We start from the raw sequence: 27,144 nt of genomic DNA, 5'->3' as shown, positions 1-27,144 counted from the left end.
CGTGTGTGTGTGTTTCTCTAGGCCTGTGTGAGTGTGTGTGTGTGTGTGTGTGTGTGTGCATGCTGGTATATGTAAACCATCAGCATCTGAGTGTGTGTGTGTGTGTGTGTGTGTGTGCGTTTGGCAGGTGTTTGATGGTTTGCAGCGGTAAATGGGTTCATTGTGAGAACAGCAAAGGTTCCACATCAGGAGACTTCCCTGGTAATTATACAGGAGAAGTCTGTCTCACACACACACACACACACACACACACACACACTCACACTCACACTCACAGCCCCCCCCCCCCCGCACCCAATATGCTTCTGTGAGTGTTGTTGTGGTGTGTTTCCTGTGTGTTGCGGTGTGTGACTGTGTAATGTGGCTGTTTGTCTTGCCATAAAGCAGCAGGCCTGTGATCTCAGGTGCATGCGTATACGCTGCGGTTGACATCCACACTGGCTGTTACACAGTAAACAGGATTTCTCCGGCAGCGGGCGACTTAAGGAAACAGCGTACCAGCTTATGGCCGACCAAAGGCTCAGAGCTGGAGGACTCTGCTGTAATTGACTAACTCTGCTTTCAACTTCTGCGGCGTCGACCCGGGCGTCGATTCATCTGTTTCTGATCTGCCTCTGTTGCGTTTGAGGATAAACAAAAGCATTAGAGGCTAAAAAGCCAACACTGCGAGACAGCTGAGTTTGACAGAAGGGGGGGGATCAATATTGCTAATGGTGGTCTGTGAGGGACAAAATGGAAATCCTTGGTCATGCTGAAACGAAGGGGGAGCTTTCTCATTTCGGTTTTCATCACAGGTCTCTAACGATAAGTGTTCGTTTGACAGTTTCGTCACTGTGTTCCTGATGTTGTGTTCACTGTCGAGCTTTCTGCACAGCAGGCCGTGACGGCAGCGTGACAGCGCTAAATACTCTCTGCTTGGGATATCATGTGTCCATGTATGCGTTAACCAGAGTTCATCAAGCACCGCCCGTTCGACATTTTGGAAGATTCAGTCTCTCCTTGACTTAAATGAGAAGATCTGACAGGACAATGCATTTCTGGAGCTCCCCTGCAGCTTCGTGAGTGAGGCGTACACCACATGACCGTGTCTACAGGCCCTCTGTTGCATGTCGTCACCCCTCACCCTCCACCTCCACGTTTCCTGTCTCTGCACACTCTTGACTGTCAAATAAGGGCCAATGCCTAAAAGCCATGTATGGATTTCGGGAGGACGATGGCTTTGAATATCAAACATTCACCCCCTGTAGATATTTATAAAGTGCCCGTAAGAAGATCGAAGGTTTGTTCTTCACAGGGATGACTGTGCCCAGCTTGTCAATGCTGTGGATTCAAATGGGGAAATATGGGTCAAAATGGAAATAGAAACCACACAAAGCTCTCCTGCAGCACAATCAGCTCTCCGCTTTGTCCAACAGGATCACTCGCCGCGCTCTCTGCCAAAAAATGCTAAATGACTTCTGATCCTTATGCTCCATAAGATGATGGCCAACATCGGAGCTCCTCCATTGGTCACAACAGCTGTATGCCACCTTGCTCATTGGCTGGCCTGAAGTTGAGCTCCACCTTTACTTTAACATGTATATGACTCACATGGTGTCCATAAAGGACAAAACTACATTTTTTTTTTAACGGCCTCTCTTCAAGTTTTCACAAAGTGATGCTCAAAAACAGCTGGAGCATCTGTGAGCTGCCGCCTTTTCTTCCTGGAGGATAATTTCACTCGTTCGTGGCCTGAACTCTCAACGTTTTTAAAGCTCTGTTTAAGAGGCTTCAGCAGACAGCGGCTCGTGTTTCCTATCACAGGGTCACAATGAGCTTTACAGCTGGATGCAGTTCCTTAAAACAGACAGACAACACACCAAGCTGAAGTTCTCAGGATTTATTTTGCATTTATTTCATATAAACATGAAAACAGGATGTGTTCATTTCGTTGTTATTTGACAAACAGGAGGAACATCAGCGACTTTACATCAGATGGAACTTCATGATGATAAAAAGGTCAAAGTGCGCCTTCGTGGCACCTGTCCATGCTGTCCTCCAGGTGAGTGGGAAGTCTCCAGGTGCCTCCTGACACTCAGACTGAACCCTTTTAAGGAGCTGAAGCTGTGATTGAGGCTCCAGCTCAGTCTGTGCGGCGCACACACACACACACACACACACAAACACACGGTCCGCTCATTTTCACATCTTCACAGCAGAAAACTGGACCGGACTGAAACACCGAGGGTTTGATTCTTAAAGGTTCTCTCTCCGGCCGTCCGGGCCTCGACTCCCCCGTGTTAAACCGACGTACACTATGCACATTGTCACTCACACACACTCGCACGCATACACCATACATTCAAAGAGCTCTGCTTTAAAAGATTACAGAGATTACACAGGAATTACACGATCAAAGTCATTGAACCTGCGTCGCCGCCCCCCTTGCATGTGTATACTCGCTAGCTTTGAAAGTGAGAGAGGGTGTGAATCTGTGTGTGTGTGTGTGTGTGTGTGTGTGTGTGTGTGTTCCCCTTCCTTGTCTCAGAGACCTGCAGGTTAATCTCCCCTCAGGCTGCACTGCCAAAGCGGCGCACTCTGCTGGCCGGGAAAAGAACAGCAAAAAAAGGGAAACACTGTTTCATGCATCAAAACAACAACAAAACACTCATAAAAGAGCATGTTTTGACGTTTCACACAGGACCGTTACGGACTGTTAGAATGCCTCAATTATGAGGAGCTTGGTTCTGGGCCAATGAAACAAAGGCTGTGATGAAACTGCAAAGTTTGTTTTTTTCTTTTCTTAGCTGCTGTTTTCATGCCTGGTTCCTCAGAAACAGCTGATCTGTGTTGGTTTCAGCGCGTATATGTGGTTAAGATGCACCAACAGTCAACACATGTTGGGTCGTGCAGCTGCAAAACCTTCAACAGAGGGAGAGAAGAAGATGGAGATCACGAGGAAGGAGCCTGCAGAGCTGAGCTGAGGCGAGATAATCAAGGAGAGGAAGTCTGCACACCGAGGCCTGAACGCCACATTAATGAAACGTCCTTTGCTTCAGTTTTTTGTCCTGCACATGCACCCAGCTAGAGTTAGCTGTGCACGCTAACCACATATTTTTCTGGTTTAATGGGATAGATAAGATGGTTTCAAGTCAGTAAATGGTCAGCTTTTTATGTGCAAAGGGATTTTAATATATGCAGATCAGAGCAGCTTTGATAAGACGCCCCTAAAGGTTCAAGGGGTCACCAGAAAAACCCCAGCAGCCTGAGGATGACTGAGACGCACAGGAAACATCATTCTGCTTTCCTCTAATCTTTGTTTTTATCCTGACAATGACTTGACCTCTTCTCTTTAAAAACAAAAAACATGCAGTGAGTGTTGAGAGGCAACAAATCAACACCCAGAAGCCAGAAAGGTTGTGAAACGCGGCCTTGCAGTGCGAGTCCTCAGCAAAGTTCCTGATGGACGTGAAATCCGGCAGGTTGTGTAGAAATGATGGATGATAAGTCGATAGTTCCACTCAGGGATCAGCCCCGGAAAAGTCAATATCAAATAACATCGTGACAAGGACTGAATTAATACATGCAAGTTGTCCTGCTTGGATGTGTTGATATGGTCCAACTTACTATAGAAGTTAGCTTGTTTTCAGCCTGAAAATCACATCAGAAACAACACTGAAGCAAGCAAGAAGCTGCCAAACCCGACCGGCTGCGGTAGTTTGGTAACTTTCCCTTCACGTGTTGACGTGCGCATCACGTTCAGACTGTACATACAGTATATGACAGTCGTCTTTTAGAGGGTGAAGTCTGACTTCAATTGAAACTGGCTGCAGTGAGAACGGAGCCAAAAGGTCAAAGACCCACTTGGCTCTTATGGCATTGAACTCACCATGCAGAAGAAAGCCTCCATTAGAGCCTGGAGCCATATCTAAAGCAATCACACACGCAGGCCCTTATCTATCTGTTCTAACACTGGCATGGATTTACATAATGTCTGAAATCCCACAGATACAACTGAGATACATCATCCACCCAAACAACCACAACCCAGTGAGATAATTGATTCATTTATAAATTATAAGAGTCGTTTTTTTTTTTTTTTTTTTTTAAATTTATGTTTTGTTTTTGTTTTTTTTTTAAGTCTGTTGCAGCTGCTGGATTGAAAAGCTGCAGGATCTCAAAAGGAAACACAGAGAGGAAGAGGAGGAGGAAAAAGAGATGATGAAAATCTGAAAGTGCATTTTGCTCTTTCCTCCCATCTGTGCATCACCAAAAAAAAAAAAAAAAAAAGATTGGAAATGGTCAAAAAGACTTTTAGCTCGCGTGTGATCTTCAGGAGCACTTCAGAAACTCTTGAAAAGAGAAGTTAATGAACATCGATCGACGCGCACGCGCACACACACACACACACACACACACCAGGCCTCTGATCCAACAGCTGCTGAAGTTAAGTTTTACAGATCAATTTTCTGGCATCGGCTGTGGCCCAGTGATGGCTGTAATCGTCTATTTAACATACTGTTAATCATTCAGCCATTAATTGATTGTTTGAGCGGAGCAGAAACCTGAACAGACGTCCTAACAGCCATTCACTGCGCGCGCGCGCCTTATTTTACTTTGTTTTTTAGTTCAGCCTCTCTCCAAATTTTTGAAAAAAAGAAACGAAAAAATTAAAAATGTGAAACCCGGAAGTGAAAGAAAATAGGGCACTTTTTAAATGTCCACAATAAACGCGCATGATGGTGATGATGATGATGATGACGTGAGGAAGGCTTGTTGTTTGTGATGTTCAGGCCTGAGGATTACATGTGTCCAATATGCTGTGAGTGGCTGTCCGTCCGTTGGCAGCAGATTGGCCTTTTCTTCGGTGTTTTCGCAGCAGCTGACACGTGTCTGCCCTGAACTGAACTCCGGCACTGACTTCAGGAGTAATTACAGCCACAAAGAACAACAATTAAAGGCGCTAATTGACAACACAAACCGGCGATGATACCCGGTGGCTGCGCCCACGTCGCTCTCCAGCATTTAGGGACTTTTCTCTAAAACTCTGAATTTCCTGAGGAGCTGGGGGGTCCTTAAAGTAGCCTTAACGTCCCGTGGCTCTGTTTGTGAGTGGCTGGGGTGAGGAGGGGGTGTCACCCCCGGGCGGTAATAATTAATATGATGCATTCACGGGACAGAGACCTATTTAAAGGATATTTGTTTTAATCCCTGAAAATTAAGATAATGGAGAACATGTGAAAAAGAAGGGGGGGGGGGGGGGGGAATCCAGATTTTTATTTTTTTTATTTTTTTTCTGCCAGTCTGGACTTTTTACTGGTCTGACTGTCCATTTAACAGCGACCACCTGTTTCCTGCCTCCTCCGCTTCCTCACCTCACGCACTGCATGGGGAGAAATTAATTTGCTGCAAATCTTGAAGGCTTAAACAAGGCAGTGACGCCCCGAGCCCCTCCCCTCCGCAAACCGACAAGTAAATCCCCACAATTAGCAGATCCATATTAGCATATTAACCTGTGCTTCCTTCCGAGGCGCTTCCTTTATGTAGGTCAGACACCGTTTTCTTAATTGCTTTTACTGTTGATGGAGGACAAACATCTTTCTGGGCCGTTTGTTTTGGTTCGCCTTCATTATGCCAGTCGTTGGTTTGGCTGGAAAGGTGCAGGCCTACACACACAGAGACACACAGACACACACACACACATACACACACACACTGCAGGACCGAGTTAACGGACGCTCATGGCCATATGAGGCCGGTGTCTGACCGGGGCTGATTAAAAACCACAACAGACTCACAAACAAGGCCAACACATGTGCGCATGGACGCACACAGCACTGCTGAGTTTCTCCTCTGACTGCTCGAACTTCACACCACACATGATTAGACACTGGTGGAAGATACACATGCACACAAACGGCCTCTTGCAAAACGCAAATAGGAAATAAACATTAGCCTGTATAGCCTATAGGCCCATTACCTCTCAGCGTGGATTCCTACACCCACTAAATGCACCATCACCAGCTGTAAGTGTTACAGTCTGACACAACAGACTTGAAGAAGCCTTATAGCCTATAAGAGGATTACGGTTCACTCTGGTAGGCTAAATGACTGCAGGCTATAGTGATCTATTATAAATAAGTTGTGGCCCGCTAAACCATTTAAACCAATCAGGACTCATAGTAAATCCAAGAGGGGCAGCGGCAAGAGACATCCTGCATGGTGGCGCGATGATATTCTATTTTTTATTTATTATACATGATTAACTCCTTGGTTTAAGTGAAAGTGGTGGATTTTGAAAATAATACGCATTAGGCTGCCTTAGAGGCCTTTTATTGTTATATTATGTAGCATCAAAAGTGCTCGAAACTGATCGTCAGTCCACTTAGTTCTGAGAAAAATCATCGTTTTCTAGGAGCAAAATGAATGTAGTGGCCTTTAATTCTCCCTGACACGATAATTGGGAACTTTTCTTTCAGATTTCTACTCTTAAATTACAATAATAACAGTCACAAATTAGGCTATCGCCAAGTGCCAAATCTTAATTTCTGCCTGCCGCTGACACTGACGCCCTGAAGACCCTGAAAACAGAGCCGGCAGCTCTCTGCAGGAGCAGCGCTCCATCCACAAACCTTGGGGCTGATCTAAATTCTCGCCTCTGGGCTGTACTGTGCGGGGTTTCGGGCCTTTCCCTGCCTCGTCAGGCGGCAGATGGACTGGCCCCTGTCCGGAGATCAGTGCGCATCTGGTGCGGCGCTCCCAGCCCCCGGTAAAGCGGGGCCACTCGTCGGCATTAAGCCCTATTAGGACCGTCTACCGTGCAACTGGTGCCTCGGGTTGGCGGCGATGGTGGCTGCACACCCTGCAGACATAGCTAACAGCGTTCGCCCCCGGAACCTCTTGACAAACTAACTGTGTCTCACGCGCTCAGTGATCACCGGTAAATGGAGTGTGCAGATTTCGGGGTGAACCTTAAGGCTGCATCGCTTCTGGTTGCGGGAAACTCACTTGAATGGCTTTAAAGTCGTTTTAAAACCTGAGCAGACTGACAGGTTTCACATCTGAATGAACGCCTGCTTGAGTCTGGCTCTGCAGAGCTGGGCTGTATTCTCAGGTAAATCGGAGGCTTTTGATCCGGTCTTGATGATGATATGAGAGGAAACAGGTTAAGCTGCTGTTCCTCCACCGAAGGCCTCGCTGAATGTCAGCATGATTTCCTGCCCAGACTTGAAATCATGTGCCCCTCCCGGTCATTTAAGTGGGTTTCTGCCCTCCAAACCTCACTTGGGCCAGTTTTTCCTCATATTTTTGTCCAAAATGAGACAAATTTTGCAAAATCATGATCATATGATCACATTTAGAATCACATAAAGCACCTTAATTGACACCAAAGCTCTCTCCATCTCTCTTTGCCCGGTGGCCTTCCTATTCATCCCTCCTCCTCCTCCTCCTCCTCCTCCTCTCTTTCTCCCCCCGACTCCCCCCCTCACCCCCTCTCTCTCTTTCGTTTTTCAGTACCTGGTGTGCGACAACCGGCCTTCACCGGTCTCGTCGTGCAGAGGTTTCACGTCGAGCCCCGAGGCTAAACAATCGGTAACGGTTAATTAAAATATAAAAGGCCTTGAGAACTTTTTAAAGGAGGCTATTTAAGGCGGCCCCGCACCGCCCGCGTCTCCGCCCGGGTCGTTTGTGTTTGTTATGAGGACTTTTTTTTTTTTTTTTCTTCTTCTTTCCATGTGACTGCAAAACTATGAGCTGTAATAGTCTTGATCAAGAAGAAAAGGAAGAGCTTGTAAAATATTGAATCTTGTTTGGGGGCATTTTTTAGCTGTGACCAGCCATGAAATGGAATAAATATATATTCTAGTTGGAGAAATGGCTCCAAAAATGTCTACCTTTTTTATTGTATTTTTTAATAAACATTATTATTATTATTATTATTATTATTATTATTATTATAAGTGACTACAGGGCAGAGAGAGACGCATGCAGTAACAGATGGAGGGGAAATAGTTGCTTAATTAAAGTGCAGAGTCAATCCCGGCGTCTCGGCGTCAGCGCGGTCACAGTCTGCACTTTAATAATATCAGGGAGTCGCTTTGGTTACAGTTACAGCTGAGCAGGAAAAAAACATCCAAAACAAGACTGATTAGGGCTTATGGGTTAGAGCTCCCTCTCTCTCTCTCTCCCTCTCTCTCTCTCTCTCTCTCTCTCTCTCTCTCTGGTTTGTTTTGAATGGCAGGAAATCTGACACACTCCTCTCTCCTCCTTCAGTTTCCTCTCCTCCCCTCTCCTTTATTTCCCCTCGCTCCTCTTCAGGCTGTGACCACAAGCTTTGGGCTTCAGCTTTTTCGTTTTGTATTCCTGTTGCTTCCCGGGTGGCCTAAGGGCAAGGCAGCAATAGACTGTGCTGCACACCCACTCCCATACAACACAGGCTGCAGAACACACACTCTGTACACCTGTGACTGTCACTATCTCACAAAAACGTCAACAAAAGAATTGACCTGATTGTATTATCTAATTTTTCCAAAGAAAAAAAAAAAAACATCTATCATCTTCCTCTACAACGCCACAACGGCTCGGTTCAGCTGGGCAGGACCACCCCGAGGGCGCGTGCTCAGGTGAGTTACAGCACGAGGAGAAAGGCAGAAACGAGAGAGAGAGAGAGAGAGAGAGAGAGAGAGAGAGAGAGAGAGAGAGAGAGAGAGAGAGAGGTCACGAGGCTGACCGACTGACCGAAAAAAAACTCCACTTCTGATGTGCCACTAATAATAATAATAATAATAATAATAATAATAATAATAATAATAATAATAATAATATAGTACTGCTAATAATACCAATAAATGAATGCACAAATAAACAAACGAGCACAATAATAATGAAAGCAGCACTCGCCATCAGTCATTCTTCGAGTCAACCATGCACGCGCCTCTGGTCACACATACACACTGAATAGTGATCTGAAAGGAGAAAAGGTCTCGTGCTCTTCTGTCGGTTCTTCACAAAGGCAGCGCTCATAGTAAACCCCCTCCCCACCATAACGAGAAAAATAAATAAATAATGTTCAGCAAAAGCTGTTTTCCATGAATGAGTAAAAAAAAGAAAAAAAGAAAAAGTAAAAAGAAATAAATGCGCAGAGCCGTCGATTCTCTTCAGCACATACGCACAAAAAAAATGACATTTTAAGCCATAAATATTACTGTTTTTGATTTATTTCTTAAAATTAAGCTATTTAATTCATAAACTCTCTAACGGATAATATTTTATCTCTATTGCAGTGATCACATCGAATGAATCGAGTGAAAAATGCGTCCTCATATGAGCTTCTTTCATTCTGAAATCCACAAACACCGCAGTATTAAAAACGCCTAAAAGCAGTACTAAAGAAAAGTCATCTTAATCCATGTGAGGCATGCAGAAAGCATCGAAAACAGCCCGTTTCCAAACGAAAGTCCTCATCGAAGCTGAGCGAATTCACGACAGCGGTTCAAGAAACAAACGAAAATCCATTTTTATTCCGCTGCTAATCGTCGAAATTGGCTTCAGAACATTTCAAAGCAAACTTACATTTCCGTTGAAAATCCGGACATTTTTTGTAAAACGACTTAGCCTGTGTGAGTAAAAAAAAAAAAAAAGAAAAGAAAAAGAAAGAATAATAATAGTAACGCGGGGAAAGCGAGAAGAAGACCTGGTGAAAATACAAACGGGTCAAAAAGGAAAATGTCCACAAAAAGCGTAGAAAATGTTGAAAGAAGCACTTGGTTCCTTATTAAGGCGAAGATACAATATTTATTCCTTGTCTCCTGGGATGCTCCGCTCCGTCTATTGTCCTCCCATTCCTCAGTGCTGATGCTTAATTTTCAAAACTTCTATATTACCAAGGGACCTACGACATCAGCCGAGAAATACCCTGCAAGTACAAAATCCGTGAGCCAGCCCCGTCCGTGCAGAGGGGAGACGCTCGCGTTCCGCCAGCTTTCTGCCGCTACCGAGAGCGCGCGAGGGGGGACTTTTCCATTTCTCCGGCTTTTTCAGGATTTTAACGCATTTTTATTTTTATTCGATCGGGCCAGAGAGCGGAGGAAAACAAAAAAAAGAAGGGTTACTTTGGAGAAAGCACAATGTCAGCGACCTTCCCCGGACTTGTCCACGACGCAGAGGTAGGCTCATTTATTTCCTCAACATCCTTTTAATTCGTGAAATTACAGACGGTGTGCAGGAGGAGAAATAATGTTTGCTTTAAACTGAGTTACGGAGGCATTTCCGCAAAGCGCCCGCTCTCAGGAAACTGGAATATACTGTATTGCATGGATTAAAAAAAAAATAAAAAATACATATACACACATGGATGGAGAAGTGAGTGGTGCATCTGACTGCAGCTGCCGGTAAAAAGTGGGCTTTTTATTGTGTGTGGAAGCGGGTGAGGCTCGTGTGTGAGCCGGTAACAGTGTGATTAGAACATTTCAGGGCGGAACACTCCGCTGCGTCTCTCTCCGCTCACCTCCCATCCACAATGAGCGAGAGAGCCGGGACAGTAAATTTGCCAGCAGCTCGGTAATAATAATAATATATAACAGCACGACTTTTAAAACGCTGCAAAGAGAGTGACAGGCATGCCGAAGGGAGGAGGAGGAGGAGGAGGGGAGAAAAATACCGATGGCTCCTGTTGCCGTGCGTTCGTTCCCCTCCCGGGCGTGTGGAAATGACATCTCCTTCAGGTGGTTTAAAGTGGGAAAAAAAAGAAGCTTTGAGTGTGTGAGCTGTGTTTTTGGGAGTGTTTGGGAGGCAGAGAGAGGAGACACCGGCTGATGCTAAATGACACGGCTCATATATTTCCCCGTCTCTTTATTATCTTGTAGATACGTCACGACGGATCAAACAGCTACCGGCTCATGCAGCTCGGCTGCCTGGAGTCCGTGGCCAACTCCTCGGTCGCCTACTCCTCCTCCTCCCCGCTCACCTACCCGGCGCCGGCGGGGACGGAGTTCGCCTCGCCCTATTTCTCGGCCAACCACCAGTACACGCCCCTCCACCACCAGTCCTTCCACTACGAGTTCCAGCACTCCCACCCGGCCGTGGCCCCGGAGGCCTACGGGCTCAACTCGCTGCACTCGGGCCAATACTACCAGCAGATCCACCACGGGGAGCCCGCCGACTTCATCAACCTGCACAACGCGCGCTCGGCCCTCAAGTCCTCGTGCCTGGACGAGCAGCAGCGGCGCGAGCTCGGCTGCCTCGACGCTTACCGGCGCCATGACCTGTCGCTGATGACGTCACACGGCTCCCAGGCCTACGGCGTCGGCATGCACCACCCGGACCAGAGGCTGCTGCCAGGCGCCGGCCTGGGTCTGCCCACGACCGCGTCGGACGACCTGCAGGTACCGGCGGCCTCCGTCACCCCCCCCCCCGCTAGTTCACAGTCTCCCGTCAGCTGAAGGCCAGAGATCCAGCTCCTCCCTGTCCCCCTTCCCCTTTACCGAGGCTCCTCATGTCTGGTTTATTAACACTGCTCCATAAGACCCTTAAAGCTGCCACAAGGCCCAGCATCCCTGCCCCACTGGCCTGCCATTGACCCCCCTCCCTCTGCCTCTATTGTACCAGCTACACAGCAATTCCAAAATATTGAACAGAAAGACAGCGCCAGATGTCTGTCTGTCTGCCTGTCTGCTTCATCTGTCTGTTGTCTCTGACACTGACGAGGCTGCATTACATTTGGCCCGTAGGTTACCCCCCCACCCACCCCCTCCCCCCCACACCCCCCCCAGCCACTGCCTGTGTCCTTCTTCGGAGTAAATCATACTGGAGATGATCTTGAGATGATTTTTGGGGCCGAACCAAACGTGACTGTACACCAGGCTGAGTAAATGTCAGGGCCACGCGAGAGCCAGGCCCGTTTCTAAAGGTTAATTGACTGGCAGTCTATACGATCCTATTGTCAAATCCGCCCTTTATTTCCCCCCCAGAAACACACGTGACCCAGATTTTACATAATTCTTTTCGATGTAAAGAAATGGTGGAGATGAAAACGGGTTCGCACGGCTCTTGTGTGTGTGTGTGAGTGTGTGTGAGTGTGTGTGAGTGTGTGTGTCCGGCTGTCTGCTGAGGCAAAGAAAAGCCGCTGGTTGCTCTATTCTCCGGTAAAGGGCGGATTAACGGATCGGGGTTCAGGACACAATGGCCAGCTCGAGCGCCATAAAGCACCGTAGTTTATCCAATTACCGACTTAACGTCAATCAACTTTGTTACTTATGCAGCGACATCTGAGCTGGTTAAAACACGACTCTAGTTAAACACAGTTTAAGACGGCGACACATCCTCTGCGTCAAGTTAACTGTTTACCAGCTCGGATCCAGACGAAGTTTCGCTTTCATCCACATTTTTATATCCAATTTAGCTGCTTACACTCAAAGTATTTTAATATTTGCTAAATTTTTAAACACTACTAATATTAATAACAACAGCAAAATTACTTTAATGGCGCTAAATTATTACATTTGAAGAATAATCTGATTATTTATTATATGTATAATAATAATAATAATTATTATTATTATTCTTTTTTTTAATGCATTTATTTTTACTTTATTAAAGCCTGGGAATGATGATGCGTATTAAATTAAAAATAACGTTAATTGTGCTGAAATATTACAGCGAGTTTACTGAATTATAATTGTGCCTGCATTATTTTTTTTTCAATTATTTTTGCAATTTCTGCGCAAAATGTAATAATTTAAATCCCGTGATAAAGACAGTAACATGCAGTTTATTACCACAAACATTTGTTGTTATGAACGTGGCCTTTATTTTTATTTTTCAAAGCTTTAGGATCGTAAGTTGCTCATTGTTGGAGCAAATGCTATATTTCTCTAAAGCTGCTGGCACATAAAGAGCGCACAGGTTTGACCCTTTATGGGCAAAAAGAAAGGAACGGCTCGTGAACCTGAGCTCGCACGCGGCGGACGCGTGAACCGAACAGATGCGCCCATGGTCTCGTGCAGCCCGGTCGCATCTTTGAGCGCGTTAAAGAGATTTTCATGCTGAACAAAAGCAGCTGCCACACCTTTCTCCCGTCACTAAGCTAATTCATGCAAGACCTCTGCGTTTTGTATATTGATTTTATAATCACTTTAGCTTCGGAATAGAAGAAAAGAAACAGAGCAGGAGCTGGTTAAGAAGGAGCTGCAACAAGCTCCCCCTTTTTTTCAGGTTTATTTTAATCAGGGGGTTCCGCGTGGGCCTGGCCTCGAGGCTCGCACGGGGGATTAAGTGTTTTCTGAATAAAAAAAAAAAAGCGCGTGTTCTCCTTTCTTGATGACATTGTTGATAGCACGCGAGTGTGATCCGGAGCAAAATGGCGGCGGTAACAGGTTTCCACACATGCATGCAGGCCTGCGTGCTGGTCTGCAGCCTGCGCGCGCTGCAGAGTGATCCCCAACAGGTTGGTGGCTGCAACAAACTCCGGACACTCGCGCTCATTTCTCAGTCTGCACGAGCGCCGCCGTCCTCGCCTGCAGCCCCGGAGCCTTTCAAATTAAGCTCGTTTGTGGGTGAGCCGTGAGCTGCATCCTTTATTCCACCCTGCCCTCAATTTTACTCAGAGCCTGCTAAGTGACGCGCACTTTCTAACAAAAAGGCTTCCGCCGCTGGAAAATTGCTCAAGGAGGCTGCAACAGGGCCAGTTTTCAGCAGCTGGAAGGTGAAGTGCGCGAGCTATTATTGCTAAACTTCACAGGGCTGCAAAGAAAGCCTGCAAAGGGGTTTCAAGACCCATCTGAGGGGTCACAGGATGATCAGCCTAATTGCATACAAGAGAATAAAAAGGAAAACTTATTCTACTGCACAGGCATGTTTATTTTTTAAGACTTTTTTTTTAAAGGTTTTCTTGTCAGATAAGGATTTAAATCCCTTCAGGCTTCTAATAATTAATCAAATTAAACAACCTGAGAGGGCCAAATCATTCATGGTGGACTTTACTCATAACAAAGGGTCAAAATTGCTGCGTTTTAAGTGGAACTGCTGAGCAATTTGTGAGATTTGCAGGACATTCACGGTGTCACCTAAACAAACAGCGGATCAGCAACAATGCCACTGCTGTGACGAGACAACGACAGGTGGAGTCTTCCTCCTTCTGACACCGCGCAGCCTGCGCTACTCCATAAATAACATTCCTTCCAAATAAGAAAGTTTGCTTTTCTGTGTGTGATTTGTACTAAACACCTCTGCTGGATCAGCTCCATGAGATGCAGCCGTTTCTGGAGCCTGACAGCCGGGTAAAGTGTGCTCACCTCCCCGCTCGTGCTAATGAGTGCGTGTCTCCGCAGGGCTCCGTGGAGGCGCAGTGTGGGCTCGTGCTCAACGGCCAGGGGGGCGTCATCCGGAGAGGTAAGGCCCCGTTTTCTTCCCTGTTGTTGTGGCACCACCGGAGGCCGTGAGCGGCTCCCGGCTCGACACGACAAGACAGCGCGCAGGCAGACAAACAGGCGGAACCGCTCCCGTCTTGTCGGCTGTCAGCGCGTTACAGCGGCAGCGGCGCCGCGTTCTCGCCTGTTCAAACGCTGCAGAGACGGTGCAAAACGCACTGTCACTCAACACCTACCACTTTTTTTTATTAGTTAAACCACGCACTCTAAACACTTGGAGGGAATTAAAATGTCAATAAAGGCATGAATTAATAAGCCGCTGATTTGATCGTGTAGGCCTGACACAGCTCGCGCATGTTACGCTGACATATTAAAGTCTGTCACGAGAGTTAAACGCTTCCTTTGTCAAGTCAAACCTTTGGGCTCCATCGTCACACTGACGGCCTGACTTAGTTTCCATGAGATAAACACTGCATTTTAATTCAATATTAATCCTTATTTTGAGATCATAAATCCATCATAGCCAGCAAACATCGCCCTTAATGATATTAACACTCTGTTATAATAAACTTAAGTAGGAAATCGGATAAAAAGAGCCAAATTATTTATTTTTAATATATAAACCACAATTTTACATGCTCTAAAATATTTTGTAATGTCACAACAGGACTATAGTGCACACTTAAAAGAGTCTGAGGATTCATTTAATAAAGTAATTGATTAGAGGTCTATATGTCAATTTTAAATGATTAAATTAAATTAAATTCGATTGATGTGATGGGCTGACAGTAAATAAGGTTAGAAAATTAATTGAAACCAAAGCAGAAATCAAGGAGATAATCTTTATTTAGCTGTTGGGAGAATAATTATAATTCTGCTTCACTGATTTCTGCTGGATATTTTCATTTTATTAGCTCTTATTTTTATTTTTAGATCTATTTGTGGGATGTGATGTAAACCGCGATCACAGGAATCACCAGCTCGTGCTTTCTGTCTGTGCTTTCTGTCTGTACCTGGATGTTTAATGAGAGACAGCAGGATTAATCGTGCAGCGCTTTAAAGCTGGGCCGTGCAGCCGGCTCGGGTCGACTCTTCCGGGGGCGGATGCGGATGTGGACTCGGCCTGCATCCACACGCGGCACACCGGCCAGTTTCCTCATGAGTCTGGGCTTTAACGCGCCGTGGATCTGCTGCTGGCCCATCAAAGCCCGCTGCTGTTTTTCAGTCGGGACTATGTGTAGTTTTCCATACAGAGAGGAAGGCTGTGTCTCGGCTTTAATTTTTCATCAGCTCTGCCTAGGTGTTGGGGCTTTTCTCTCGGATTGACGCGGGAATCCCTTCGCTATCACTTTCGGTTAATGGTGCGCCGTATTTGGCCCTGAGCTCAGCCGCTGCAACCATCACAACCAATAATCTTTGCTTTACCTCCCGCTCCCGTATCGATAGCTTCTCTCGCCTCGGGCGGACGCTTTGATATGCTAATGCCGAGCGGGGCCCCGGATTCAGCCGAGATCATATTAATGTTGTTCTTTCTGACTGCGGCTTTGGCGGCATGAATATTCACATAACCTTTTTCAAAAGAAAATCACTCAAGAAACGCGGATCCTACTTAGGAGGAGTCGTCTGTGTTTTTAATCACCCTGCTATCCCTCTTCCACTTCAGCTCTAACGGCTGCCGCGCGGATCAAGCCGATCTGTCAGGCGCGCGCCCCCGCCACTACAGCACGTGCACGCGCCTCCCTCTTTTCTGTCAAGACATTGGCGGGCTTTCTTTTTTTTTTTCTTTTTTTTTTTGAGCTATAAACATTGTTGTTAAAATATGAGGAGAATGACATTTGGCCCGTGTCTCTTTTTCTTTAATTTTCGCGCCAAACTCGTAAAAGGCGCTTGATTCCGCGTGTGATCCCGCCCGCCGCTCGCGCCGCAGCCCGAGGCTACTCTCCGTTGCTTAAATACCGTTATCGCCTCTGGGCCCGCGCGCTCCACTGACTGCACTACCGGCAATAGCTCTTTTCGATTGCCCTTGGCAACATAAAATACAAACTACTTTGAATCAAAACATTTTTAGGGGAATTAATATGATGTGAACCCGCGGCTTTCAGAGACGCGCGCCCCTGTCAGAGCGCGTGAGCCTGACAGACAGGTCTGCCCGGTTCGTGTCACACAGAGAGACGCAGACGCGCCGGACTTCACACGCGCACGGCACACGCGCACACGCACGCACACATACACACAGGAGTCCAAGTTTAACCAATAATATCAATCAAAGCCCTTCGACCTGCAGTCGTCCAGGTTTGACAGCCTGAGTGAAATACATGTCCCACACAGCCACGCGCGACGCGCTGCCCACTGCGCTACAACAAGCTTTTGTCAGCGCACCTGTATGACGTCACAGCCGCGCCGTGGGGGCACGAGCCGCTGTCCAGGTGCTGAAATGAAAGGCGGAAGCGGCAGTCCGCCGCGCTCCACCTGGACGGCAAGCCGCAGGTGCGCGTGCCTCCTGCGGCCAGAAACACGACGCCTGCACATTTCTGCTGATGGTGAAAATGTAGGTTACAGCCGGACGTTTCAAGGCTTTGCTGGTGGCCACATTGTCCACTTTGCCTGGAATAGATTGGCGTGTGCAGCTCGAAGTTCGCCCGCAGCGTTGTTCTATTCGGCCTAAATGGCATCCTTTTCTTCATTCCATCATTTCCAGCGCGGCCTAATAACAAAGCGACACACCCTGCTGTTAGATTTGATAATGAGGCAGATGAATAATAGAATATAGCCTACAGTACATCAGACAGAAACCTTGCGTTTCAGCTGCTTGGGACGTTAGTTCAAGTGAAAGTTTAATAATAATAGGCCTACACAGAGCAGTCGATATATTCCAGGAGGACCCAGCAACACTGATTCAGATGCAATTAATAATGTGAAAGAGCCTTCACTATCACAACCACAATCATTTATTCACACATTCAGGAGCCTCAAGTCCACAATGAAGCCAGCTCGGCGGTTGGTGGAAGGTGATTAATGGAAGGTTTTGTTTTCCACTCCTGGGACCACAGCCGGCTTTTCTCATATACAGACAAATATTGAGCTGAAACAGGAATATAAATATATGTACATAGAAATGTAATATTTAACTGGAATAAAGGAGCGCTGAGTGAAACACATTGATCTTGCCAGAGCTGATTGAGGATACTTGATCATATGCATTTCTATGGACCGAGTGTGCATTTAACATCACACTCTTTCTTCATTTAAATTATACTGAAGAGGATACGAGGGTGATGAAGGCTATGGGCCAGCGAAAAACACACAGCTCCAAGTTTTGGGGATTTTGAGCGTTTCAGACAAACTAAAGGATTAAGTGTTCTTTGAGGGATTAATAAAATTCTCCCACTCCTTAAGATAAATAAGCCATTCCAAAATGCGTCGGATTATCTGAAAAATGTGTCGTCACACAGATGAAAGCAGGGCTGCTTTTCCTGCCTCGTTAACAAAGGGACATTTTGGAGATGCACAGACGGGTAGCTAATGTAAGAATATCAGCTTTGCTAAATGATTTTGATTTTCTAACACAAGCTGAGCATCTGTGCGCCGTTCACTGTGAGCCGTGGAAACTTCTACTTCCTGTTTGCTCTGCTCGCAGATTTGTAGTTTTTAACTGCTGTCATGTCCTGATGTGAGCGACTCTTTCAAATAAGAAGCAGGGAAACGTTTGCACACAGCTAAAGCCACAAAAGGAGCAAAATAAGGCCAAAAACTACCGACAAATGTAAGCGTTTTCTGCAAAAGAACTAGGATTACATTTCTACTTTCACGCACTGCTTCTTTTTCAGACCAGTACTGGATCCGCTCAGCACACACCTGAAAGCAGCTGCACCTGCACGGCGCTCTTGCAGCTTGTGCAGCAGAACAAAACCCTTATTACCTGCAGCATTCACTCAAAAGTATCACTCAAACTAAAGGCCTCTTTCCTTTTTTTTTTATTTTGTATTTTTTGCCTTCATCTCATCATCATCGCCTTTGGATCGACTGATTCCAGCTGCTGTTTGGGGCTGAACATTGAACATGCAGGTGAAGGCCCTGGTGTGTTTAAATGCAAAACCAGTGGACGTGAACATCCAGAATGCCTGTTTTTATTTTAATGTGCTTTAAATAAGTCATTCAAGTCGGGTCAGTGTTTGTATGGAAGCCCTGTGTTCATGTTAACTGATGTTTTGGCATCATTAGCCGCTGCAGTAGTACACAGAAGTACAAATGGTGCGTGTACCCGAGCTTGGATTAATAAACCTGACATGCAGCATTATTAGAGGAATAGTTTGCTCATTATGCACTCACACCTGTATCAGCTGAAACACAGGTGGAGTTTGTGTGTAATAACACGGTTGTTAACTGGTTGTTTGCTGTTCTGTGAAACATTATTAAGGTAAATAAACCTTTTGGATGATGTGAAAAAGCAGAAAACAGAAAAGGTGACATTTTGGAGATACTTTTTTTTATATATATATGACAAAGACAGGCTGCATCTTTAATTTACATTAGCTTCAGAGGCTGTGTGTGCAGAGATGTGGACTCTCCACTGAAGCTGAAGGCTAACGTGAAGCTGTGCTAACTCCTCACTGTCACTTCTGCTGACATGCGAGCTCTGCCAGCGTCTCAGCTAACGGTTGTGGGACGACGGCGGTGCCGTTCGTCCACGCCGAGCCTCGCTCTGACGGGGCTGCTGTGTCTGTGTGCAGGGGGGACGTGCGTGGTGAATCCTACAGATTTGTTCTGCTCGGTACCGGGCCGACTGTCGCTGCTCAGCTCCACCTCCAAGTACAAAGTGACCATCGCCGAGGTGAAAAGGAGACTGTCCCCACCAGAGTGCCTCAACGCCTCCCTACTGGGCGGCATCCTGCGCAGGTCAGTGCAAACACACACAGGGAACACGAGGGAATACTGATTTGTTGACTTACAGACGAAACATGTACAACCCTGATTCCAATTCCTGATTTTCGTAAATATCTGCTTATTCTGACTTTGATGCATCAGCACGTTTCAAACAAGTTGGGACAGGAGCAACTAAAGACTGGGAAAGATGTGGAACGGTCCAAAAACACCTGTTTGGATCGTTCCACAGGTAAACAGGCTGATTGGTAACAGGTGATAGGATCATGATTGGGTATGAAAGGTGGTGGTTCAAAAGTGATTCACGAGCGAGGATGGAGCGAGGTTCACCACTTTGTGAACACGTGACTGGATAAAGGAGATCACTGCATGATTGCATTCTGTTTTTATTTAAGTTTTACTGCGTCCCAACTTTTTTTTGGAATCAGGGTTTCATGCTAAATGTTCAGATTCAGTCTCATCTCAGTGCAGCTTCATGGCTCCACGTTCAAGTGTGTGTTAACTTCACTGAATTGTTCGCACCAATTTTCATATGTGGAAAATGAGATAGACAAAACCTGAAGAGCATTGAGTCCATCTGGCAGCAGCGGGGTTATATTTGCATTAAAGTGTGTAATGGTGAATAGGTGGAGAACAGCGGGGAGCACCCAACAGGGTCCAATAATGACAAAATACGCCCTCAGAAATCAGCAAACTGTGGGCAAAGACATGACAAATGGAGCTCTGTGAGACTGAGAGATGTATGTTTTCTGCTGTTTTTACATTGTTTAATCAAGATGTTCTGTTACAACAGCAAACTAACACTGAAGTCAAGAGGCGAGCGCGATAGAGAGAAAACATTGGTTTTAAAGTGTAAATCTGGCTGGTGAACACTGGCGAGCGCTGCCCGAGTCTCTGTAGCCCTCAGATGAAACACAGGATATACAGTAGCCTCCACAAAGGCTATTGTAGGCGAACGAGGGGCCGAGGCTGCACGCGCCGCCATGCCCAGGGAGCCAGAGGGAGGCGAGACCAGGCCAAAGCATGCCAGGATCAGAGGAACCGGGGGGAAAGCAAGAGTTGCCAGCGCTGTATTATTGATGAGGCGGAGAGAAAGGGAAAGGGGGGAAGAGGAGAGAGAGCAGAGAGAATATGGCCGGTCCTACAAGATGAGGCATCAACAAAGCAAAAAAAAAAAAAAAAAAAAAGTGCAAATAGAGGTGTTGATCCTCATCTGGAGGAGAATAAATCACACCTGCAGCATCAGATCTGAGCTGTTTTCACGTGTGTGTGATGGTATCGTGTCACAGTCACTCACAGCCCTGGTTTGCTCCGCAGCGTTAGAAACCCCTCAGAAATTTCACTCCAAATGTCCCTGAAGGATCTTTAAAGTTTTGTCGGACAGGAAGTGAGAACGCAGGCGTTAATAATTTTGTATTAAAGATGAAGAAGTGACAGCGAGCGTCGTTCCTCCGTTTTCCAAAATAGAACTTCTCACTTTGGGTGTAGAGACAGACAAATGACAGAGGAAACTCAAGGGGACATGCAGCCATTATCTACCTGTAAAGAAAGCACATTTAATCTGTAATCAGGTGACATGTTTTAATTTTACACCCTTTGATTTTATGCTTTTGTCAAATCAAAGCAAATCTATATTCCTCCATCCTTAACTGCAGCTTAATTAAACACTTCTGTAGAATAAGGAGGCCACGTTGTTTTATTCTGGTTTCGGTTCAGTGAAGAATGATCAGCGATGATACCTGGTCTTCGAAAGTGTAAAGTGCGATGTTAAAAGAGCCGTTTTCCTTTTGCACAGAGCGAAGTCTAAGAACGGAGGCCGGTGTCTTCGGGAGAAATTAGACCGTCTGGGCCTCAACCTGCCGGCAGGACGGAGGAAAGCTGCCAACGTCACGCTGCTCACCTCCCTGGTGGAAGGTGAGGCCCTTTAATCCGAAAAACGCTCCAAAAACCATTCAGATATGTTCATTTAAGGCTCGTTTCACCTGTGTTTTTCCTGGTTTCCTGCTCAGGTGAGGCGCTCCACCTGGCGAGGGACTTTGGCTACACCTGTGAGACAGAGTTTCCCAGCAAGGCAGTGGGGGAACATTTGGCGAGGCAGCACAGCGAGCCGAAAGAAACCAGCGCACGCAAGAAAATGGTCCTGGCTACAAAGTGAGACTTAAAAACACACACACAAACTGAGCTGCTCAAACTGTTTCCGGCAGGATACGGTGGGTTTTATTCTGAAACTCTCCTGACGTCGGTGTTTTCATTTCCTGGTCGCGGCGGGCCCGTCAGGTCAAAAGGTCCGGGCTTAAGTTGGAGTTTGTCTTCAGGGCTGCGGGTGCAGGTGAAAACCGCGATCGATTCCAGAGCAGCAAGAAAAATCCATCATTTTAACACAAATTCTCTGATAAAAAAGCTGCGAACCAACAAGAAGCCGATGTTTGTGAGAGTCAGACAACAGAGGAGACGTGATGAAGATCTAAACTCAAACATCTTAAACTGGATTTTAAGATTCGCTCCAAACGTTAGGCCACCAGGCTCGTGTTTAACTGAGCTGCATTTACACTAAATTCAAACACTGTGGCACAGGCAGTGCTGAATGTGCTGGAGGGAAGCAGCTCCCACACGTTTCCAGCTGATCGTCTTTCCAAATAAAATCAAATCCAGCATCAAGTCCAGAAAGACACCCTGAACCAGTGCTGAATCTTTAGCTGTTTTGCTTGTTTTTCTTTTGCTCGTGCTGCTTCCTTCAGTTGTTTCCTGATGGAGGAACTCACGTGTGGGTTGATCCACGATGATGAGGATGGGTGCATGAAGAAAAACAGTTTAAAAAAAAAAAAAAAGGCACAAATTGCGACGGCTGAGTTGGAGACAGATGGTAAACCCTCTTCCCCTCCCTCCTTCTGTCTGTCAGGCAAATCTGTAAGGAGTTCCAGGACTTATTGAGCCAAGATCGTTCTCCTCTGGGCTCCTCCAGACCGACCCCCATCCTGGACCTGGACATCCAGAGACACCTCACACACTTCAGGTAACACACGCCTGCTCTTTATGCAGGGTTTATGCACGCTTTTCTTTACATTATTTCCATTCTGAAACCATTAAAGCGAGCGAGCGAGCGAGCGGAGGCAGTTTTCTTGCAGAGCCGGCCGCTCCCTGTTTTGGCTCAGGCCGCTTTGCCATTTTCCAAAGATGCAGCTGTGCAGTTTGTTACTTGGCACAAACGACAGAGGAGGAGGGAACAGCGGCTTGTTAGCAGAAATGTCACATCTGTGGCGTCATCCTTTTGCAGAGTATACAAAAGTTTTTATCGAACCTCCAAAGGGAGCGATGCTGCAGAGCGCCGGGCAGAGAAACGAGACGCGAGCTCGGCTGCATGAACGCAGGCTGAACGGCGGCGTCACTCCGGCAGATTAAAGGTCTGAGCTGAGAGCTGATCGCACTGTAAACTGAGCTGATCTCACCTCTTATGGTTACCCTGCAGTCTTGTGCTGCTTTTAAAGCGTTTGCTGCCTTTAACATCATGACTCTGCTGTGTGTCAGTACTGGATTCAAATAGCATTAAAAGAGCATTTTGATAGAGGAGATCTGGGTTTGCTTAATAAACCTGCAAAACTGGGCTGCAACTGAGAATTATTTTCTTTCTTACTTTATAAAATGTCAGAAAATAGTGAAAATGCTCGTCACAATTTTCTGAAGGCCTTCATTTGTCATATGTGTTTATGATCACATTAGACAAAGAAAAGGAGCAAATTGTCACAAATGAGATGGTAAAACAGGAATATTTGCTATGTTTGCTTGAAAAATTACTATAAAAGACTTTAATTGATTATCTTAATAGTTGCTGCTTATTTTTAACTAATTATTGAATCAATCCAGCTCTAATCTGTGTGGAATATGTTCAAATCTGGCAATGCTCAGGCCTGGAACCTGCTAAGTCAGTTGCAGTATTCAGTGTTTGCCTGTAAATTACTGCAGAAACAGGCTGGAAGCAGCATTTAGAGCATCACAGGACATTAAAAGTGTGCTCTGACAGGGGTTAGCCCGACTAAAGAAGCTGTTTTAGGAGGATTAGAAGCTCCATGATGCAGGCAGAGGATGGTTTGTGTGCAGGTGCCTGCAGACAAGCCCGAGCTGTTCGCTGCTTTCTGTGTCCTCTCTGCACCTGAATGAAGCAAAGCTCTGTCACTGCTCTCATGCTCGTCTCTGCCGCCTCCCCGACAGCCTGATCACTCACGGGTTCGGCACGCCAGCGGTCTGCGCAGCTCTCAGCACCTTCCAGACGGTCCTGAGTGAGATGCTCAACTACCTGGACAAAAACTCGAGCGGGAAGACGAGCGGACCGACCGACCAACAGATCAACAACAGCTCGGAAAAGACGCAGCTACGGAAAACGGCCGAGCCCCAGAGCAAAGACGGGAAAACGGAAAAGACTGAGTAGCCCCCCACCCACCGGTCCCCGTGCCTTGGAGCGCTGCATTTAGGAGTGAGTGTGTGTGTGTGTGTGTGTGTGTGTGTGTGTGTGTGTGTGTGTGTGTGTGTGTGTGTGTGTGCATTCAGAGAGGATTTGTTAATCTCCATGCATTACTGTGTCTTCTTTGGGACAGTTCCTATTTATTGTCATTTATTTATCTTATGTTGAAACACTAACCTGAACTGTCCCACACAAGACAACCTGATGTGTGAGTGACAGTAACACATGCTGTGTGTGTGTGTGTGTGTGTGTGTGTGTGTGTGTGTGTGTCTCATGACAAGGAGGAGCCTCACCATGTGACTCATTCAAGACTTTTTTTTTTTGTTTATTTATTAATTCTGGACACATGGACATGCTGATATCAGTTTTCCAGGACAGGGGAGGCCACACAACATAACACACATTTCACACACACATTTCTCACACACACACACACACACACACACACACACACACACACACACATACACACACACACACACACACACACAGCATTTGTGTGTTTGGGGCAATTTGATCTCAATCCTGCTGATTCAGGTTGGATTTTCTGCAAGAATTCAGGAACTGAAACACTTTTTTTGTCCCCTGAAGGCTCATTTAATCTACTTTGTGTCAAATTATTGAGAGAAATCTGTCGTTCCCAACCAAACGTCTGGTTTTGCTTCAATCCTCAGTGGACTGAACTGAAAGAATATCACCGTCCAAACATTTTTAACAGATCAAATTGGAAAAAAAAAAAATGGCCCTGACCCTAAACTTCATCCATGCAAACACTGAAAAAAACACACCTTTCCAGCCCCTCTCTGTACCTGTGAGAGCACCTGAGCCCCACCGAGCAGACTTCTTTTTGTTTACGCCGTACAATCAGTGCCATGTTTGCTGCATCTCCTGTGTTTACCATGTGGGCGACAGAGAGAAAGAGTGTTTCTGGATGTGAGAGTGACACCACCGCCTGGGGTGGGCTACACAACGTGGTGTGTGTGAGTGTGAGTGTGTGTGTGTGTGTGTGTGTGTGAGAGAGAGAGAGAGAGAGAGAGAGAGAGAGAGAGAGAGAGAGAGAGAGAGAGAGAGAGAGAAGGGTCCAACTCAGCCATTTTGTAAAAGGTGACTCTGCGGTTGCCGTCGTTACTCTTCCCTGTGCATGTCTATCTTTGTACACTCCCCAGATCGCAAGTTTAGCCGACACGAGCTCTCTGACTCGCTCATGAACATTTGTAAAGATATATATAAATATTTAAATTACTTTTCTTGTAGGCTTTCAACTATATATATGTTAAATCCCTACCTTCTAAAATGCTGGTGTTCAATAAAGACAGTTGCTACGTGTTCTACTATTTGCTCTGGTTTTAAAGATGCTGCACGCACACACACACACACACACACACATAAATGTACATGCAGAAGGAGGCAGACGAGGAAGCAGACTAAAGAGAGGCAGCGTGGATCAAAGCCGGCGAGGGTGAATTATCCATACGAGTTCACAGTGTTAGAATGAGAGAAAGTCAGAGTTCCTCTCTCATGTTGTGAGAGGAGGCTATACCTACAGAACAGTTCAAAAGCCTCCTTTGTGCGCCTGAGCATGTGTGTTTTCTTTCAGTTTGAGCGACTTCTGTCAGGTTTCTCTGCTTATTTATATTTCGAAATGTGACGATGAAACAGAGCGAGGAGCAGCTGCCTGCTGGCGTCTCCATCCGGGCTCCGTAGGTTCTGCTCGCTCTTTAATATTCCAGTCATTTAAAAGGAGGTCACGTTCACGGCGCAGCGCAAAAACACATAATCAGACAGGATGCATTTACAGTGACGCCTGCACCGGTTTGTCACCCTCAATCAATGCGAGTGAAGCCTCAGGTGGAGAAATAATCGTGGTAGAAAGGGAGGAAGTGACACGGGTGGTGTTATTGTTGGGTCTGGTTTGACAGATGGTGTTATCCCCCAAATAAACACACCTGCAGTCAATGTTTTATGATGCTGGGACAAAGCTGAGCCACCGCTAACGCGCCGCAAAATGTCAAAAAGAATGCATGATGACAAACGGTAAATTATGGTTTCACCTGATGTGTTTTTCAGCTCTTACAGCGATGCACTGTCAGAGGAGCGCTGCGCTGTCTGCTGCCTGTTACTGTGCAGTCGGTACACTCAACAACAGCGTTTCTGTCATGACGTGAGAATCAAGGAGCGAAGCAAACCTGCAGCAGCTAAAGCCAAAAATGATTAAAACACATTCTGCGCAATGCAACCAAACTTCTGCATAACTGCCAGTAATTCTATTCAGTTATCTGATTAGTCAGCTGACTGAGAATATCATGCAAAGTTCTCTGTTTGCCTCGTCAGTCGTGTGGATTTGCTGCTTTTCTCTCAGTGCAAATGGGATATTTTTGAGACTCGGACGAGCAGCGTGAAGACGCCACCTCTGCTCTGCTCAGACAGAGATTTTTCACTATTTTTTGACATTTCCTCGACTCGAAAACCAAATCCAATGATTCGCTGATAGTCCCCGTGCTGCTTCTAATCATCATTTCTCGGGTATGAAAAGCCAGCGTTGCCTTTGTACTTCTGCACTCTCAGTTTCTTGAGCACACTCAGGCTCTCGGCACCAGGAGCAGAAGAAGCGCCGCTCATAGCTGCAGGCTTCGACTCATTAGAACATCATGATCCAAACTCATCTCTCAAAATCAAAAACAAACTTCAGCACCAGTTTCCAGCCCATTATAGCTTCATAAGTTCTCATTCTGATATTTAAGCCCCTTTTTTTTGCTCCTGACTCGGGTGGTTTCCTGGATATATTTGCTGCAACGCTCCAACAAGCCACAGTGAAGAAGATGGAGCCTGACAAGCATCCACACACATCCTGCTTCTCATCAACAGGAGGCTGATTGACATGTTTATACTCAGCAGTCTGTAATGACAGGAAGTCCAATATTTCTGGTACAAAAACGAGTTCGTAAGAGCTAAACTAACATCTAAAAATTCAATTGAACGCATTTTCTGCCAGTTGCCAGACCAGAGATGAAGCCCGCTCTCTTATTTCGCTTTAGTTTTTAAAGTTGCACGTTTTAGTCTCGGCTGCTGGGAGGAACTTCATCGGTTTCATGTGGAAGAATCATCCTGATGTATAATCAAACTCATGCATCTCAACCACTGAGGATGTCACAGAGTGATGCGCATGAGGCAAAGCAGCTTTCTAAATTGGCTCTTTGATGGTTGCTGCATCTCACTGGAGGGTATGAGCAGCAAAAAAAAAAAAAAAAAAAACAAGCTTGAACGTACATACTGTACACACACACACACACACACACACACACACACACACACACACACACACATCCATATGCAAACACGCACTCAGAAAGTAACTCAGTCGCACTTTGGTTTGTTATTACTTGCCTGATGAACGCGTAACGTCCCGGATGAGGCCGCATCAGAATAATGAGCAGCGTGATAGAAAATGAGCTGGAAAATGAA

General features: G+C 46.1%; 1 protein-coding gene across 1 annotated transcript; it reads left to right on the top strand.

The window, feature by feature from the left end:
• The first annotated feature begins 9,946 nt into the window (after positions 1 to 9,946).
• On the top strand, positions 9,947 to 24,979 carry tfap2d (transcription factor AP-2 delta (activating enhancer binding protein 2 delta)). The gene is made up of 8 exons (XM_076756456.1): positions 9,947 to 10,145; positions 10,845 to 11,363; positions 14,307 to 14,367; positions 19,076 to 19,241; positions 21,022 to 21,140; positions 21,236 to 21,377; positions 22,126 to 22,239; positions 23,433 to 24,979. The coding sequence occupies exons 1-8, from the start codon at positions 10,107 to 10,109 to the stop codon at positions 23,647 to 23,649; spliced, it is 1,377 nt and encodes a 458-aa protein (XP_076612571.1). The 5' UTR covers positions 9,947 to 10,106; the 3' UTR covers positions 23,650 to 24,979.
• The last annotated feature ends 2,165 nt before the right edge of the window (positions 24,980 to 27,144 follow it).

This window comes from Chaetodon auriga, chromosome 18 (genome assembly GCF_051107435.1).
Source record: "Chaetodon auriga isolate fChaAug3 chromosome 18, fChaAug3.hap1, whole genome shotgun sequence".
NCBI lineage: Eukaryota > Metazoa > Chordata > Actinopteri > Chaetodontiformes > Chaetodontidae > Chaetodon > Chaetodon auriga.
Note: the sequence above shows the minus strand (reverse complement) of the source record. Positions and strands in the feature narration are given on the sequence as shown.